The 14,115-nt window shown below is 42.1% G+C and overlaps 1 protein-coding gene across 6 annotated transcripts; it reads left to right on the top strand.

Moving 5' to 3' along the window:
* Positions 1-772: 772 nt before the first annotated feature.
* On the top strand, positions 773-12,721 carry LOC135487029 (solute carrier family 2, facilitated glucose transporter member 12-like). Of its 6 annotated transcripts, none has more exons than XM_064770291.1 (14): positions 773-1,009; positions 1,395-1,539; positions 4,385-4,594; positions 4,938-5,054; positions 5,233-5,339; positions 5,581-5,664; positions 5,935-6,038; positions 6,395-6,590; positions 6,872-6,958; positions 7,438-7,548; positions 7,811-8,261; positions 8,644-8,766; positions 8,986-9,118; positions 11,103-12,721. In XM_064770291.1, the coding sequence occupies exons 2-14, from the start codon at positions 1,482-1,484 to the stop codon at positions 11,248-11,250; spliced, it is 1,929 nt and encodes a 642-aa protein (XP_064626361.1). In that variant the 5' UTR covers positions 773-1,009; positions 1,395-1,481; the 3' UTR covers positions 11,251-12,721. The 6 variants fall into 6 exon arrangements, 5 of the variants coding, with proteins under 5 accessions (XP_064626361.1, XP_064626364.1, XP_064626363.1 ...); XM_064770294.1 differs by having other exon boundaries at positions 773-1,020; XM_064770293.1 differs by lacking the exon at positions 773-1,009 and adding an exon at positions 1,129-1,201.
* The last annotated feature ends 1,394 nt before the right edge of the window (positions 12,722-14,115 follow it).

The raw sequence follows: 14,115 nt of genomic DNA, 5'->3' as shown, positions 1-14,115 counted from the left end.
CCTCTCGATATTTTGATATTTTGTATACGAGGTAGGAGACATGGCACATTCAGCAAAGACTTGGAACACTCTCTGGCAACATGGCGAGCTGATGAAGGGGAGGGCTCATTCAGAAGCATTCTGACGTAATCAGCAAAAACCTGATCTCAGGAGCATCCAGAAGAGATATGGTGCACGGGATCACATGGTGCACTACTCTCTCATTGGCCGAAAGTCACTTCTGCAGGTAACAATATAGAGCGACGGTAAACTACACAGGCCCGTTGCGGTGGAAAACAGAAATGTCCTCTTTTTTCACTTTCGCTCCGATGTCTTTGAACAAGGTGACAAGTTCATGTACTACAGGGTGGCCCAGAATTATTTTCCCTCATACAATGGATACACAATGGAATTCCATTGTGCAAGGGAAAACCTTTCTGGGCCACCCTGTAGAGTTTCACGAGTCACTCATCTTGGGGTGGAAATTTTCCCCCTTTTTAGGGGGGAAACATGGTACTGACGACCGTTGCCGATCACAGCTTTTCTTTATTCCGAACTTAGTTTCTTGACAGTACCCTAAAATGCAGTGCAAATTCTCCCGGCATCACTCCTGTTGGCGACCTGTTGTGGACGTTTCATTTGCGCACTATATTATGAATGGCCAGCGACAGGGGAGCCAGGAGCGGGCTCAGGACACCTCTTGTTTGGACAATCTCCCGAGCGCCGGGCCAATGTCCAATTTACACGCACCCGCTGAAATTGTCACATACATGACATAGTCAGTAGGTCGAGCGAGACAAGCTTGGCAATAATGATCACCGTTGACGACGCTTGGAGGATGTGATTTAGAGCGAAACGACTGGGGGCGAAACAACCGCAAGCCTTGAACGCCGAAAGAAATCCCATGTGACGTCATCCATCGCAGGGGTTTCCCGAAATCTTGCCAGCTTCATGTTTCTTTCTGACTCAACTCACCCAAAACTAACCGAAACAGTCTTTGCGGCATTTGTAAAGTGATTAATTACGACAGGTAAATAATGTGTACGTGTGTCATTGTTCGTCCCTCTCCTAACATGTTCTACCTTAACCCTTCATGGACATTCTACAAGGCTAACCCCTTCGTATTCGTACGGTTAAGTTCTACTCTAGCCAAAATGCTGGTGCCTATGGGTATGGTGATAATGGTCAACCCTTAACGCGTTCAGTCGGAGTTGTGGGATAGGTAATTTAAGAAATTCCTGAACTTATTTCAAGAGGAAAATGTGAAGGCAAAACACGAACATGATAGTCTTTTGAGTTGACTATGTATGGCAAAATGGCAAGCATTGATACACCTAGACTAGAGCCTATTCATTCTGCCCTAAACAGTCGACAGTGTGCTCATAATGTTTTGTCACCACTCCACTTTATTTTAGGAGGATGTGCAGACTACACCAACATCTTGATATGTGAGAGGTTTTGTGTCATTAAACAAGAATCTTAAGACTGTCGCCGGAGGGGCCATGTCATCGGCATCAGAAGAGGATGAAACAGACATTGAAATATATTTCTCCGATTCTGGTGGGTATTTCATCATTTGATATTTTTAATCTCTAGTGAGTCGTCTTTGTGCAGATCGATGCATTTGTAATGCGCTGTGCGGAGGCGAGGAATGGCATCACAACGTCATTTAGTTGCTCTTGATAACCCTGATACTTGTGTAAATGGACTGTTTGCAAAAAATACTTTTTCTTGGCCATTTTGTTATGCCCTTTTCACAAGCAACTGGAGATATTTGAATTTAGACATCTGAAATGGTGTCTCTACATATTTAAGTTGATGTCTATCAGATGTCACCATATGTCCCCTCTGGACCACAACCACAGTTATAAAACTTGAGCAATTAAGGAGTTTATAATGCGAAGAGGAATTTGCTTTGAATAGTTGGGATACCCTAGAGTGTCTGATATATACATCATGACATATGGATCATGATGCATGTAGAGACCAGCTTGGGTAAAGGAATTTCACTAATGAATAAATTAAGAAAGGCTCATCACGCTTGTCATCTGTTTGCTGACAGTATGACTTGCAGCCCTGCAATAGTTATAAAACGACTTGTCATACATATAAATGCCATAGTGTTGTTGAGTTATTGTGCATATGAATTCGCTGAAACGTGGTTTTCAAAGTATTTGTATATCTGTCTGTCTGCATGGCAGCAATGCTGAAATTGTATTTACACATTTTGAAAATTTTTATTTCAATGGCAAATTGCAATTTTTTTATGAATGGCGTAGGCCTACTAGACATCCACTACACGTCACACACCACCAACATCCAAGTCAGAGGGCTGGTCACCCAGCACATTGGACGTCACGACAGCCTGTTGACAGTTGTCAAGAAGAGGAAACTGAGATGGTTTGGCCATGTGACCAGAGCCAAGGGAACCCTGGCAAATACGATCTTGCAGGGCACAGTTGAGGGAAAGCGAAAGCAAGGGCGCCAAAAGAGGATCTGGATGGATGACATAAAAGATTGGACAGGACGTAGAACAGAGGACCTGATCCGCCTTGCAGAGGAGCGATCCCTATGGTGCCAAGTAGTCATGCATGCAGCGTCGCCCCAATGGTCTAACAGCTGCGGGACATAATGATGATGATGATGATGATGATGATGATGATGATGATGATGTAGGCCTACTTCATTTATTAAAATACACACAACAGCATTATTTACAATCTGTTCAAATATGAATAGTGCAGCTGGTATGCTTTGGAATCGTAATCATCTACTGAATTCTGGTTCTGCCTTCACCCATGCAGGCGGATGCATATGCAGACATGTTGATAACAAATTCTCGTGACTCTTGAAAAATTCCTAAACAGATTTGCAGAAGTATGACAGATTCAAATCTTGGGAGTGAGTGGTTCAAATATTTTCTTACTGCTCTTCCGAGGAATTCTATAACTGATGAAGGTATAAACCGTAATGGTATCGGTATGCTTATTCCAAAACCTATTTGAATAGTAGAACCTTCCTTAGCGGACACCTCTCTATTAAGGACACTACATGTAGGTTTGGTCCCAAATTGGTTTGTTTCCATTCAATTTGACCTCTCTAATCAGGACACCTCTCTTTTACGGACAGCACTTGTCTGTCCCGAGGGTGTCCTTAATAGAGAGGTTCTACTCTATAGGCCTGAATTGGGACAGGTCAATGAACACAAGGTCAATCATGTGGGTGTCGACATCAGCATGGTCATGGCCACGAATTGGTGCCCAAAATGGCTGCTCAAATGCACCATCGTCGCTTTCTTCTCTTTTTACTACAGATGATGTTTGTTACATCGGCGCCATAAGAAATCTTTAGTGTACATCTTATTCGAAGGAAGTGGTAACTAGAAGTTTTAAAAATGACCTCCCAAGGTCAAAAGCAATGCATTTATTTATCCTGTTGACAGTAACAACCCAGATGTCCTGAAGGAGAAGTCACATTGTTATCGTTCCAGTTATTGATTAGGGTTTGTGATCACAATAAGTCATATGGGGGATATGTTCATTCCATTAAATATAGGCCATCGCTTATTGATTTTCACTTCTATGCTTAACATAGGCAGGTTAAGCCCTTGGCTATTTCAGTACAGTGGCCACGGCACCAGGAGTGAATTTCTTGTTCTTGAGTCGGGTGCTTTTGAAGCGTGCTACCAAGAGGATTGTAAACTTTGTTATTGTTGTTACGCATGTCTTCATTTGTTCAGTTAAGTGTGTGCTGGTCAGTGAGGATCTATCATTGACCACTGCTTGGGTTGTTTGTCCTGACCTGTCGAGGTCAATTCATCATCATCTCTCTAATGGGATGGTGTAGGATGCACATTCTGTCTTTTGAAGGAGGACGCTGTGGGATAAGCTTAGCTTCTTGATCTCGACCTCTAACTTAAATTTTTTACTACTGATGTATGTCTGAGACTGACCTATTGTTGATTTCACGTTTTCAATTTCTGACTGTGGATTGCGAATGACCCATCTGCTGTTTTGTCAACATGCCAGGAGAATTTAATGATTTGGAGATCATGTCGGAGACTAGTAAGTGAAGGATTATTCTTGCCTGCCACTACCGTTGGGTACCAGTTTGGTTTTGGTATGGTGACTCTGTTATCGGACTGGGAGGAGTTGTCCTCTGCAACTGTCCACATGGGTGGCTTTGGCTTGCCCTGACATAGACACTAGGTACTACAACTCTTGGTTATATGTCTCATGCAAAGAACAGGTAAAGTGGCTTGCCCAAGATCAATAGCCAGTGTCTGCTATCTAACCCACAATGTTCCAAATATAAGTCCAGGCACACATTTACAAGACAAACTTGCCACGCTGATTGATTTTAAAATTAAATATTTAAGTGTAATTTGGCTGCTTTCTTGTTCCAGCTGAGCTACTGAATAATGAGCAGCGACCTGCCATCTACTCTGAAAATGCTAATGAAGGCGGGCGAGCCACTATCGAACTTGACCAGAAAAGTCCCGATAGTTTAGAGACGTTGCCGCGGCCATGGCCAGAACAGCAAAAGACGACAAAGTATGTGGTGGGCGCATCTGTGATGGCTGCGGCTGGTGGTATTCTGTTCGGATATGACATAGGTATGGTTTTGTGCATTCATTGTAAAACTTGTCATTGTTTTATAAGTACATGTATACCTATTGTTTGATCCTATGTCTGAAGTCCATTTATGAGAGATATATTGTTCTTATATCATTTTGGCAGGCTTTCTAAAATGAAGGTTGAGGTTGAGATATCAGTGGATTAACAACATTTCAGGTCTAAGTCGTTTGGTTTTGTTTAATGTCGGACCTTTTAATGTATAATATCCGATGCACTCTAACACCGAAACTCCTCTCATATACAATTTCTATTGCACTCTAACATGCAAATTTCTTTCAGGCAAAATATCTGGTACACTCTAACCCGCAAACCTCTTTTCAGGCATAATATCTGGGGCACTCTTACAACTAACGCCCAGATTTCACCTGTCATGTCTCGAGCAGTCCATGGTTGTAGGGTCCATGTTATTTGGTGCTGTGATAGGCTCGTTATGTGGAGGTAGGTCTGTGTCTGTAAGGTTTATCCCACTTACCAGTTAGTTATGTGACCATAAAACATCTGTGCCCACCATAGGGGGAGTGTCTCGAATTGATGCCGTATCTGCAGTTTTTGCAGTTCCATGAGCTTCTACCGGCAAAGCTCTATTGAGGTTTTTTATTTCTGTCTCCTGTTTCAGGTTTCATTATTGACAAATGGGGCCGACGTCTGGCTTTGGTGTTCAACTCGGGCATGTTTGTTATTGGTGCCATAATCCTCGCAGCCGCTCCTACTTATTATGTTTTGGTGAGTGATTATGTCTGTCTAATAAAGGGAGAGTAGCAGGTGTTAATGTGGTGTTGTTACTCATGTGTACCGTATATTCATACATGCTGATGGATAAAATATTTGGTAGTTCTCCCTGGTGTAGGGGACATCACATTTCATCTGGATTGTTTTGACCTACTTTCACAGGTCTCAACATCAAAGACAAAAGCATGACCATGGCGAGTCCATTTCACCAAAAAATAACTGTTACTTTTTGCAGGTTTTTGGCAGGCTTGTTGTTGGTTTTGCTGTTTCCCTCTCAGCCATAGGGGAATGTATCTACATATCAGAGATTGCTCCAGCGGTAAGCAATTTCAATATTTGCAGTTGAGATATTTGCTACTGAAAGAAGGGAGGTGTTTAACTCAAATGTGTTACTCCCTACAAATTACTGGCAAGTTATTAAGAAAGGAATGAGCAATAATGAACCTATAGAATGTCTGTAAAAGAGATAGCAACTATTTACAGGTGTAGAGTATTCCAGATGTCTGAGTTTATGACCTGTGTCTGATTCATCCAGAATAATGTTGGGTATAGCTTTAAAAAGAGAAGAGGTTTTTTGTTGTGCTTTCAGAGACGGCGAGGTCTTCTGGTCAGCCTAAATGAGCTTGGGATCACAGTAGGCCTGCTCCTAGCATATCTAGTCAATTTTCTGTTCATTACAATGGAAAATGGTTGGTGAGTATGCATAAAAAATTGGCCAAATATTCCCCATGCAAAGTTATGTAACTCTACAATATAGGGTTTTACGATCAAAATGACCTATGATTTGCCCCAGGATATCAAACGCTTTAATAATGGCAGTAGCTGAATACTGTTAACCCATTTCTATTGTCAGCCCTGTATATTTGCAAAAACATTCTTTTCAGATTTTTCTGCCATTTATTGTTGCAAATGGATGCACTGTCCAAAAATAAAACCAACTAATTTGAGCATTTTCATGCCCTAAAGATTGTGAAATCGAAAAAACGTTAGACTCGCAAAAATAATGTTTGTATGTGGATCATCATCACTGATTATTTTCTATTTTCCAGGCGGTATATGTTTGGCATTTCAATGTTGCCAGCAGTGGTTCAGGGTGTGGGCATGTTCTTCCTTCCGCCGAGTCCACGCTTTCTCATGATCAAGAAAAAGGAGGAGGAGGCAGAGAAGGTACTCAAGTTGTTACGAGGGACGCCACACGTTGAATCTGAGCTGCATAATATCAAAATAGCCATTCAGATTGAGACGGTACGTTATTGACTACACCCAGACGGTATTTCCCTCAAACTCCTCATTCTATACTTGAGCACTGGGTATAACATCAGTCACAGTGCTAAGCCAATTATGATGATGATACCAGCTTTACAAACCTCTATTAAGAAAGGCTTGCTGGAAAAACTAAAGGAAATTTCACAATCTGCCAAAAAATAAATTTCCGTAATTTTTGCAACGCTGCGAAAATTCTGCAGTTACAGTAGAGCATATCGCTGCAGTTTTGAGTTGACAAATATTCTCTTGTTTCTTTTCAGGATCATAAATTCTGTGATTTATTCAGTTCTGTTGAGAACATGAGAGGACGTATGTTCATTGGTGCAGGATGTGTCTTCCTACAGCAGGTAAGGCAGTGTTATAATGCGACTCCTACTCCAATGGTCAGACCAACACATTTATCATTCACCATTCACTGCACAATTCTATTGGCACTGATCAACTCTGACCAGGTTCAACCATTGTGGTCTTTGTCAAGGAAGTAAGACAATCATTGTACGACCATTTGCTCTTATGAAAATTTGATGCAGGCCCCTACGGGTAGGCTCCAATTGGGATTATTGGGGAAGAGAATCCATCTTTGGTTAGGGAGGAGGAGGCGATGTTTCACTTGGATAGCGTTCAAAATGTGGCTCTGGGTGAGACACAAGGTACTAGGAATCTCTTTCACCCATCATTCAAAGGAAATGACGATTCAAGAAAAGTAACCTGCCCAAGATCACAGGGAATGTGTCCATGTCCAAGATGTCGACTAGTCAGCCTTCTAATGGTGTTTACCTAAAGATATGTAATATGATCTGCCATTCGATTATTTTCTAAATTACAGGTGACCGGTCAACCCAATGTTTTATACTTCGCACCGACCATCTTCCAATCAGTAGGATTCAAGAGTGATTCAGCTGCCACATTAGTGACCGTCGGCCTGGGCTTCATCAAGGTGAGGCCAGTTTCAATTGCAGTGTTTGCCTCTTTAATATGTTTTTGTGGTCAGTTGCACCTTTAAGCACGTCTGTTCGCATAAGCGTATTCAATGATTTTTTCATTGATTCATTTCATAGGTATCAATATTCCTTTGCTGATCAAGCTTTTAAAAAAGGGTAAAGTGCTTTGAGATATAACCTGGTTAGAGTAAAGTGCTACCGGGTATATAAAAGTGGCTACAGTATGTAGTATTTTATGTCTTGTTCCTTCTTTTTCAGGTTCTTTCCACCGTTCTTGCCCTTCTCTGCGTCGACCGCGCAGGCAGACGTCGCTTCCTCATCGTGGGAGCATCGATGATGGGTGTATCAATACTAATACTAGGCGTTGTCATCATGGCCATGAACACAGCGCCACCTGTTGGTGTATATTGTACCGACAACAACAAGAAATCAGTTCAGTTCAGTTCTCTCACTCATGCCAACATTCTGCCAAATGTTCAAAAACGAGACCTAGATCCAAATCCCAATTTGTTTGACTTTTACTCAAATGAAAGCTCATCGACACCTTGGAGTAACAGTTCTGTTAAGACAACGGAGGCAAGTTTTAATACGACCATGTCTCCAAATACAACTTCGTCAGGTTTAGATGACGCGCCTTTGATCAGCAAGTGGATCTCCTTCGGTGCCCTGATGGTGTTTGTCAGTGCTTATGCCTTTAGTTTTGGACCAGGTATGAATCAGACGGTCATGAATTTAGAACATTTTATGTTACACATCAACACCTTGTTCATCTTGACATTATAGGGTGTTGCTGCATTAAAGTCACAAAGGAGTCATCATCTCATGGTCTCAGAAAGTTTAAAACAACAATAATACAACACCTAGGACACCTGTCTGCAACATATCGGTGACCATTTTGGACATTGCAGTTTTTGACAAGTTTTCTTCAATTAGCTGTCAAATAAAGACTAACAAAGCTTTCTGCGCTAGATTTTAAGAATGAGCACAGAAACACCTGATCAACAGTTGGACAAAATTTCACTACTGCGCGAGAAAAGAATCTGGAGTTATTAACCCTTGAAGTTCATGTTAGTCATGTTCTTTTTTTTCAGTTGTGTGGCTTTTGTTGAGCGAGATCTTCCCAGCCTCCATCAGAGGTCGAGCAATCTCCATGGCAACGGTGCTAAATTGGGCGACAAATCTCCTTGTCTCCTTTACATTCCTTGATCTCATGGGTAAGTTATTATATTTACTCACAAACTGCACTTGGAAACAATGTTCTCTTGAAATTTCCTCTTTGCTGTCTTAAAGTTGCTTTCATAAAAATTCCATTTTTACATAATAAAAAGTCACAAAACTGGCAAAAGTTTTATTTTCTTCTGCCAAAGATGCAGCAGCCCTTCAGAAACAGGTTGAAGTGTGCCAATTTGTAATTTCTCATTCTCCGCATTCAGATGTGATGGGTGTATCATGGACGTTCATTCTCTACAGTGGAATCTGTGCAATTGCAGTCGTCTTCATATTCTCATTCGTACCGGAGACGAAAAATCGTAGTCTTGAACAAATATCATCTGATCTTAGCCAGGGGTGAGTAGAAGTCTCGAAGTTTCTGATAGCGTTACGGCAGAGCATTCTGAAGCTTGGGAGGAAACAAAGTTGGAATTGAACCTCCCCGAGCGGTCACCTGTGTTACCAGGACACCCTCTCTATTTAGGACAGTAACTTTGGTACCAAATGGGCTTCGCAACTCTAATTGACTGCAGCGTTGAAGGATGTCTATAAACCACACTAACCCAGTAACTTTCACCCACAGGTTTTTTATTCATCGACTCAAGTGTTGTTAAAGGGACAACCTGTCAACCAGTGTTATTAAAGTAGCTACCACCTGAACACTGTTGCTCTTTGAATGCGTATACAGTCCTGGCATTACAGGGAACCTGATCAAGGTGGTAGCAGCAATTAGCCGACCACAGCACCTGAACAGTGTTGCTCTTTGAATGCGTATACAGTCCTGGCATTACAGGGAACCTGATCAAGGTGGTAGCAGCAATTAGCCGACCACAGCACCTGAACAGTGTTGCTCTTTGAATGCGTATACAGTCCTGGCATTACAGGGAACCTGATCAAGGTGGTAGCAGCAATTAGCCGACCACAGCACCTGAACAGTGTTGCTCTTTGAATGCGTATACAATCCTGGCATTACAGGAACCTGATCAAGGTGGTAGCAGCAATTAGCCGACCACAGCACCTGAACACTGTTGCTCTTTGAATGCGTATACAGTCCTGGCATTACAGGGAACCAGATCAAGGTGGTAGCAGCAATTAGCCGATCACAGCACCTAAACAGTGTTGCTTTTTGAATGCGTATACAGTCCTGGCATTACAGGGAACCTGATCAAGGTGGTAGCAGCAATTAGCCGACCACAGCACCTGAACACTGTTGCTCTTTGAATGCGTATACAGTCCTGGCATTACAGGGAACCTGATCAAGGTGGTAGCAGCAATTAGCCGACCACAGCACCTGAACAGTGTTGCTCTTTGAATGCGTATACAATCCTGGCATTACAGGAACCTGATCAAGGTGGTAGCAGCAATTAGCCAACCACAGCACCTGAACAGGAAGCTTACCATTTCGGCCCCTTGCTATAATAGTCATGAACTCTCTTGACATGGTAGTCCCTTTAACTGCATATTTATCTCTGTTTGGTAAGATTTTATGAATTGAAACCTTCTGGCTTTGTATGGGTGATAGGGTAAAGGGTGTAGCTACCTGGAGCCAATGTTTGAAGTTTCAGCTCTCTGCTTTAGACCTATTTAGAAGTGCCATCTGATAAAACTGGCTGGCAGCTATGGCTGACTCCTCTTTTCACCTCCATAAAACCCTTCTCTTTTTCTTCAATATACTCACAATACAGGGCCAGGGTGCTGGGTAGTCCAACAAATGTCCTACTATCATAAACTTATGGAAACTTCTTTGGGTCACCCTGTTCTTAAGCTGGAAAATCAACACAGATCTTGTCGACCGTATCATCATAGCCAATGTTCATGTGTTATCTGATGGTGAAGGATGATACCTCATTACCTTTCTGCTTTGCGGTCAGCTCGGAACTCATTCTCTACACAGCACATAGGGAGAATATATCCACAGAAATTAGATAGAAATTTTTGAGAATTGAAAAATCAAATCCAACATTATTCCTTCCTCTTAAATCCTCTGGTGATGGCTCTTTCTTTGCCTATGGAGAAGTTATGTGATACGTTTTTTACTGAATTGCTTGCTGATTAAAGTTGCTTCAATAACATGTACCAGACATACATGTATGCAATGCTTTGGACATTTGATTAGGTTCAATTATACATTTGTATCAGTAGAGTTTGCACATAAAATTCTTTGAGAAGGCAACATTGTCAAGTACTTGTACTTAGATTGCCAGAAATATGAGTTTAGAATATGACTGCAATTAGTACTGGGATAGTTTCTTCACTCCGCACTGTAAATATTGTATCAATACCCAATCAGAGTCTCTAACTGCCTTTCTATTGCAATCATTCCCCAATTCTCACCTTCCAGCTCATTCATCCAACGAGTAAAGAAGAACTTCAAGTCCACCTTCAGGAGGAAGTCGACGCTCAAACTCCGTGTGACAACAAGTTACGAACGCTTCGGAGAATCTCTTACCATGGACCTGTCGGAAGTGGACGAGAACCACATGGCTTGATTTCATCAGATGACAGCAAAACGGCAGATTTTCTTCTTTCTGAAACTGACCTTTCTGAAACTCAAGTCTACTTGGGTAAAGTTTAATACATGTACACTGAAAATCTATCTTGGGTTCGCATGTAAGTCTGTTCTCTCAGAATTCAAAGGCCTGATATGTGGCATGCATGTGATAGTGTCAGTAAAGGAAGACAGATGGCAATTTAACATGAACAAATGATTTCAATTATTTCATTGTGTTAAACCAATTCCAAGAAACTCTCCATGTATAAGGAGACTGCTGTCTTTCACCTAGAATAATGGATCACTATTTCTTGTTATTTAGTGACTGTATTCTTATATTTATGTACTCTTATTGTAAAAGACCTAATAATGTTTCATGGATATGGGTCAAGTCAGCCCTAAAGACCTCAGAGTCCTGTTTCTGTGGCGTTATGCTCGATGAAGGCTAGACAATAGGCACAATAATTTTGGCTAGAACTTGAAATCCTAAAGCAATTAGAACTCTTTCAAAACGAAGTGAATGTCAATTTGAAGGGTGGGAGTCAGTTTTATTTTCCAGAGAACAGACTCCTACCCTAGGTCTAACTGGTTTAGGATTCCAAGTTCTAGTCAGAATGATGGTGCCTATGGTCAACCCTTCAGGAGATATCCTTTGTCCATTGTCAGCAGTGTCAGTTGGCTTATTGTATAGTTCTGTTTATACCATCATCTGTTAGCTTCCAATTAGCAAACGATTCAATCTGGAGTTAAAGGCCAATGCTGTTGGTGCTTATTGTATCTTTTTGTTGCTCATTTAATGAGAAATAAACTTTGCCATAGTGCAGTTATTCTGCATGCAAACACACTGAAAATTGGCATTTATAGTATATGTATGTCAGTGTGTAATTTTAAAAATTTATATTCAGTTCTTATGTACATAATTGGAGATCTTCAAATTCAAGTTCAATTTTGAAATATTTAACAATGAATAGAGCCTATAACCTTGGTTGTGTCAATAAGTTTGAGCTGGTTGAGTTACTCATCACCTACATGTATTAAGTGTAAAAAGGCCTATTGTATATGTCCCTCTCAACCGGCACGTTGACAAAGTATATATTCAGTTGTTCGCCTCTTTTGCTAGTGCCAAACGTTTAAAATGTTTTTCTCAGATGCTAAAATTCTTCTCTTTGGTTGCTGTTTAAAGACCTTGTGTTTAGTCCAAAATGGAAAGATCTGTGTCCATATCAGCCTCCTTGCAGACATGCTGACATGTGCTCCAACATATCCTCACATATCTTTAATTGACATGTGCTCCCACATATCTTCACATGTGCTCCACATCGAGGACTTATCCAATATGTATAAATGTGACAGTGTATCTCTATCAGCCTGAATACTGCCCCAGCATTCCTCCACTAAGCCTGTGATCTTTGTGATCGTGATAGAATCTATTTACTTAATTAGGCAATAAAATAAGCATATTTGTTGTACATTTGTGTTTTCATCAGTTTGTTTCCAAATCAAGATCATTCTGATTCACTAGGATGATTCAAAGCTGAAGTCTTGCATAGTTACCTCTTCAGCAGTCTTTGCCCTGGTGAGTGTTGGTAGAGTTTCATCGGTCACAACCTATTCCTCGGACGTATCGACATATACTCTGGGTTTGTGGAGGAGGGAGAGGACAGGACTGTGAAGGACAGCAAGGTCACAATTTATATCTCCGATGTGTCCTCAATCTGTCAGTCTCGACCTAATTGTCAGACGTCTTCACATTCACTCTGTCGGTCACATTCATTCCTCTGATCTGTCCTCGTGAACACTGGTAGAGAGGGAGATTTTTGAGGTGTGAAGGAGGTCACAGTCTATTCCTCGGACGAGACCTCATTCCCTCAGTCTCAACCTATTTGAAGGTCCTGGTGAATGCTGTCCCAGGTACAACCCATGAGTTGTCTCAATGGTGAGGTTGAGCCTGTCTCCAAGAGCATGTACAGTGAGACAGAATCTCTACCAGAGGCAGAAGGGTCCTGCTGAATGCTGTCCCAGGTACAACCCATGAGTTGTCTCAATGGTGAGGTTGAGCCTGTCTCCAAGAGCGCATACAGTGAGACAGAATCTCTACCAGAGGCAGAAGGGTCCTGCTGAATGCTGTCCCAGGTACAACCCATGAGTTGTCTCAATGGTGAGGTTGAGCCTGTCTCCAAGAGCATGTACAGTGAGATAGAATCTCTACCAGAGGCAGAAGGGTCCTGCTGAATGCTGTCCCAGGTACAACCCATGAGTTGTCTCAATGGTGAGGTTGAGCCTGTCTCCAAGAGCATGTACAGTGAGACAGAATCTCTACCAGAGGCAGAAGGGTCCTGCTGAATGCTGTCCCAGGTACAACCCATGAGTTGTCTCAATGGTGAGGTTGAGCCTGTCTCCAAGAGCGCATACAGTGAGACAGAATCTCTACCAGAGGCAGAAGGGTCCTGCTGAATGCTGTCCCAGGTGCAACCCATGAGTTGTCTCAATGGTGAGGTTGAGCCTGTCTCCAAGAGCATGTACAGTGAGATAGAATCTCTACCAGAGGCAGAAGGGGCCTGCTGAATGCTCTCCCAGGTACATCCCATGAGTTGTCTCAGTGCTGAGGTTGAGCCTGTTATCCTGTCAGTCACAACCTATTCCTCAGACCTGTCCGCCTGAAGGACAGTGGACAGTAGGCCACAGTATGTTCCCTAGACATGTCCTCATCCTGTCAGTCACAACCTGTTCCTCAGACCTGTCCTCACAAACAATGGGACAAAGGGAGGGTACAAGACTGAAGGACAGTGGACAGTCTGTTCTCTAGACATGTCCTCATCATGTCAGTCTCAATCTATTCCTCGGATCTGTCCTCACGGACAAT

This window comes from Lineus longissimus, chromosome 4, assembly GCF_910592395.1.
Source record: "Lineus longissimus chromosome 4, tnLinLong1.2, whole genome shotgun sequence".
NCBI classification, from domain to species: domain Eukaryota; kingdom Metazoa; phylum Nemertea; class Pilidiophora; order Heteronemertea; family Lineidae; genus Lineus; species Lineus longissimus.
Note: the sequence above shows the minus strand (reverse complement) of the source record. Positions and strands in the feature narration are given on the sequence as shown.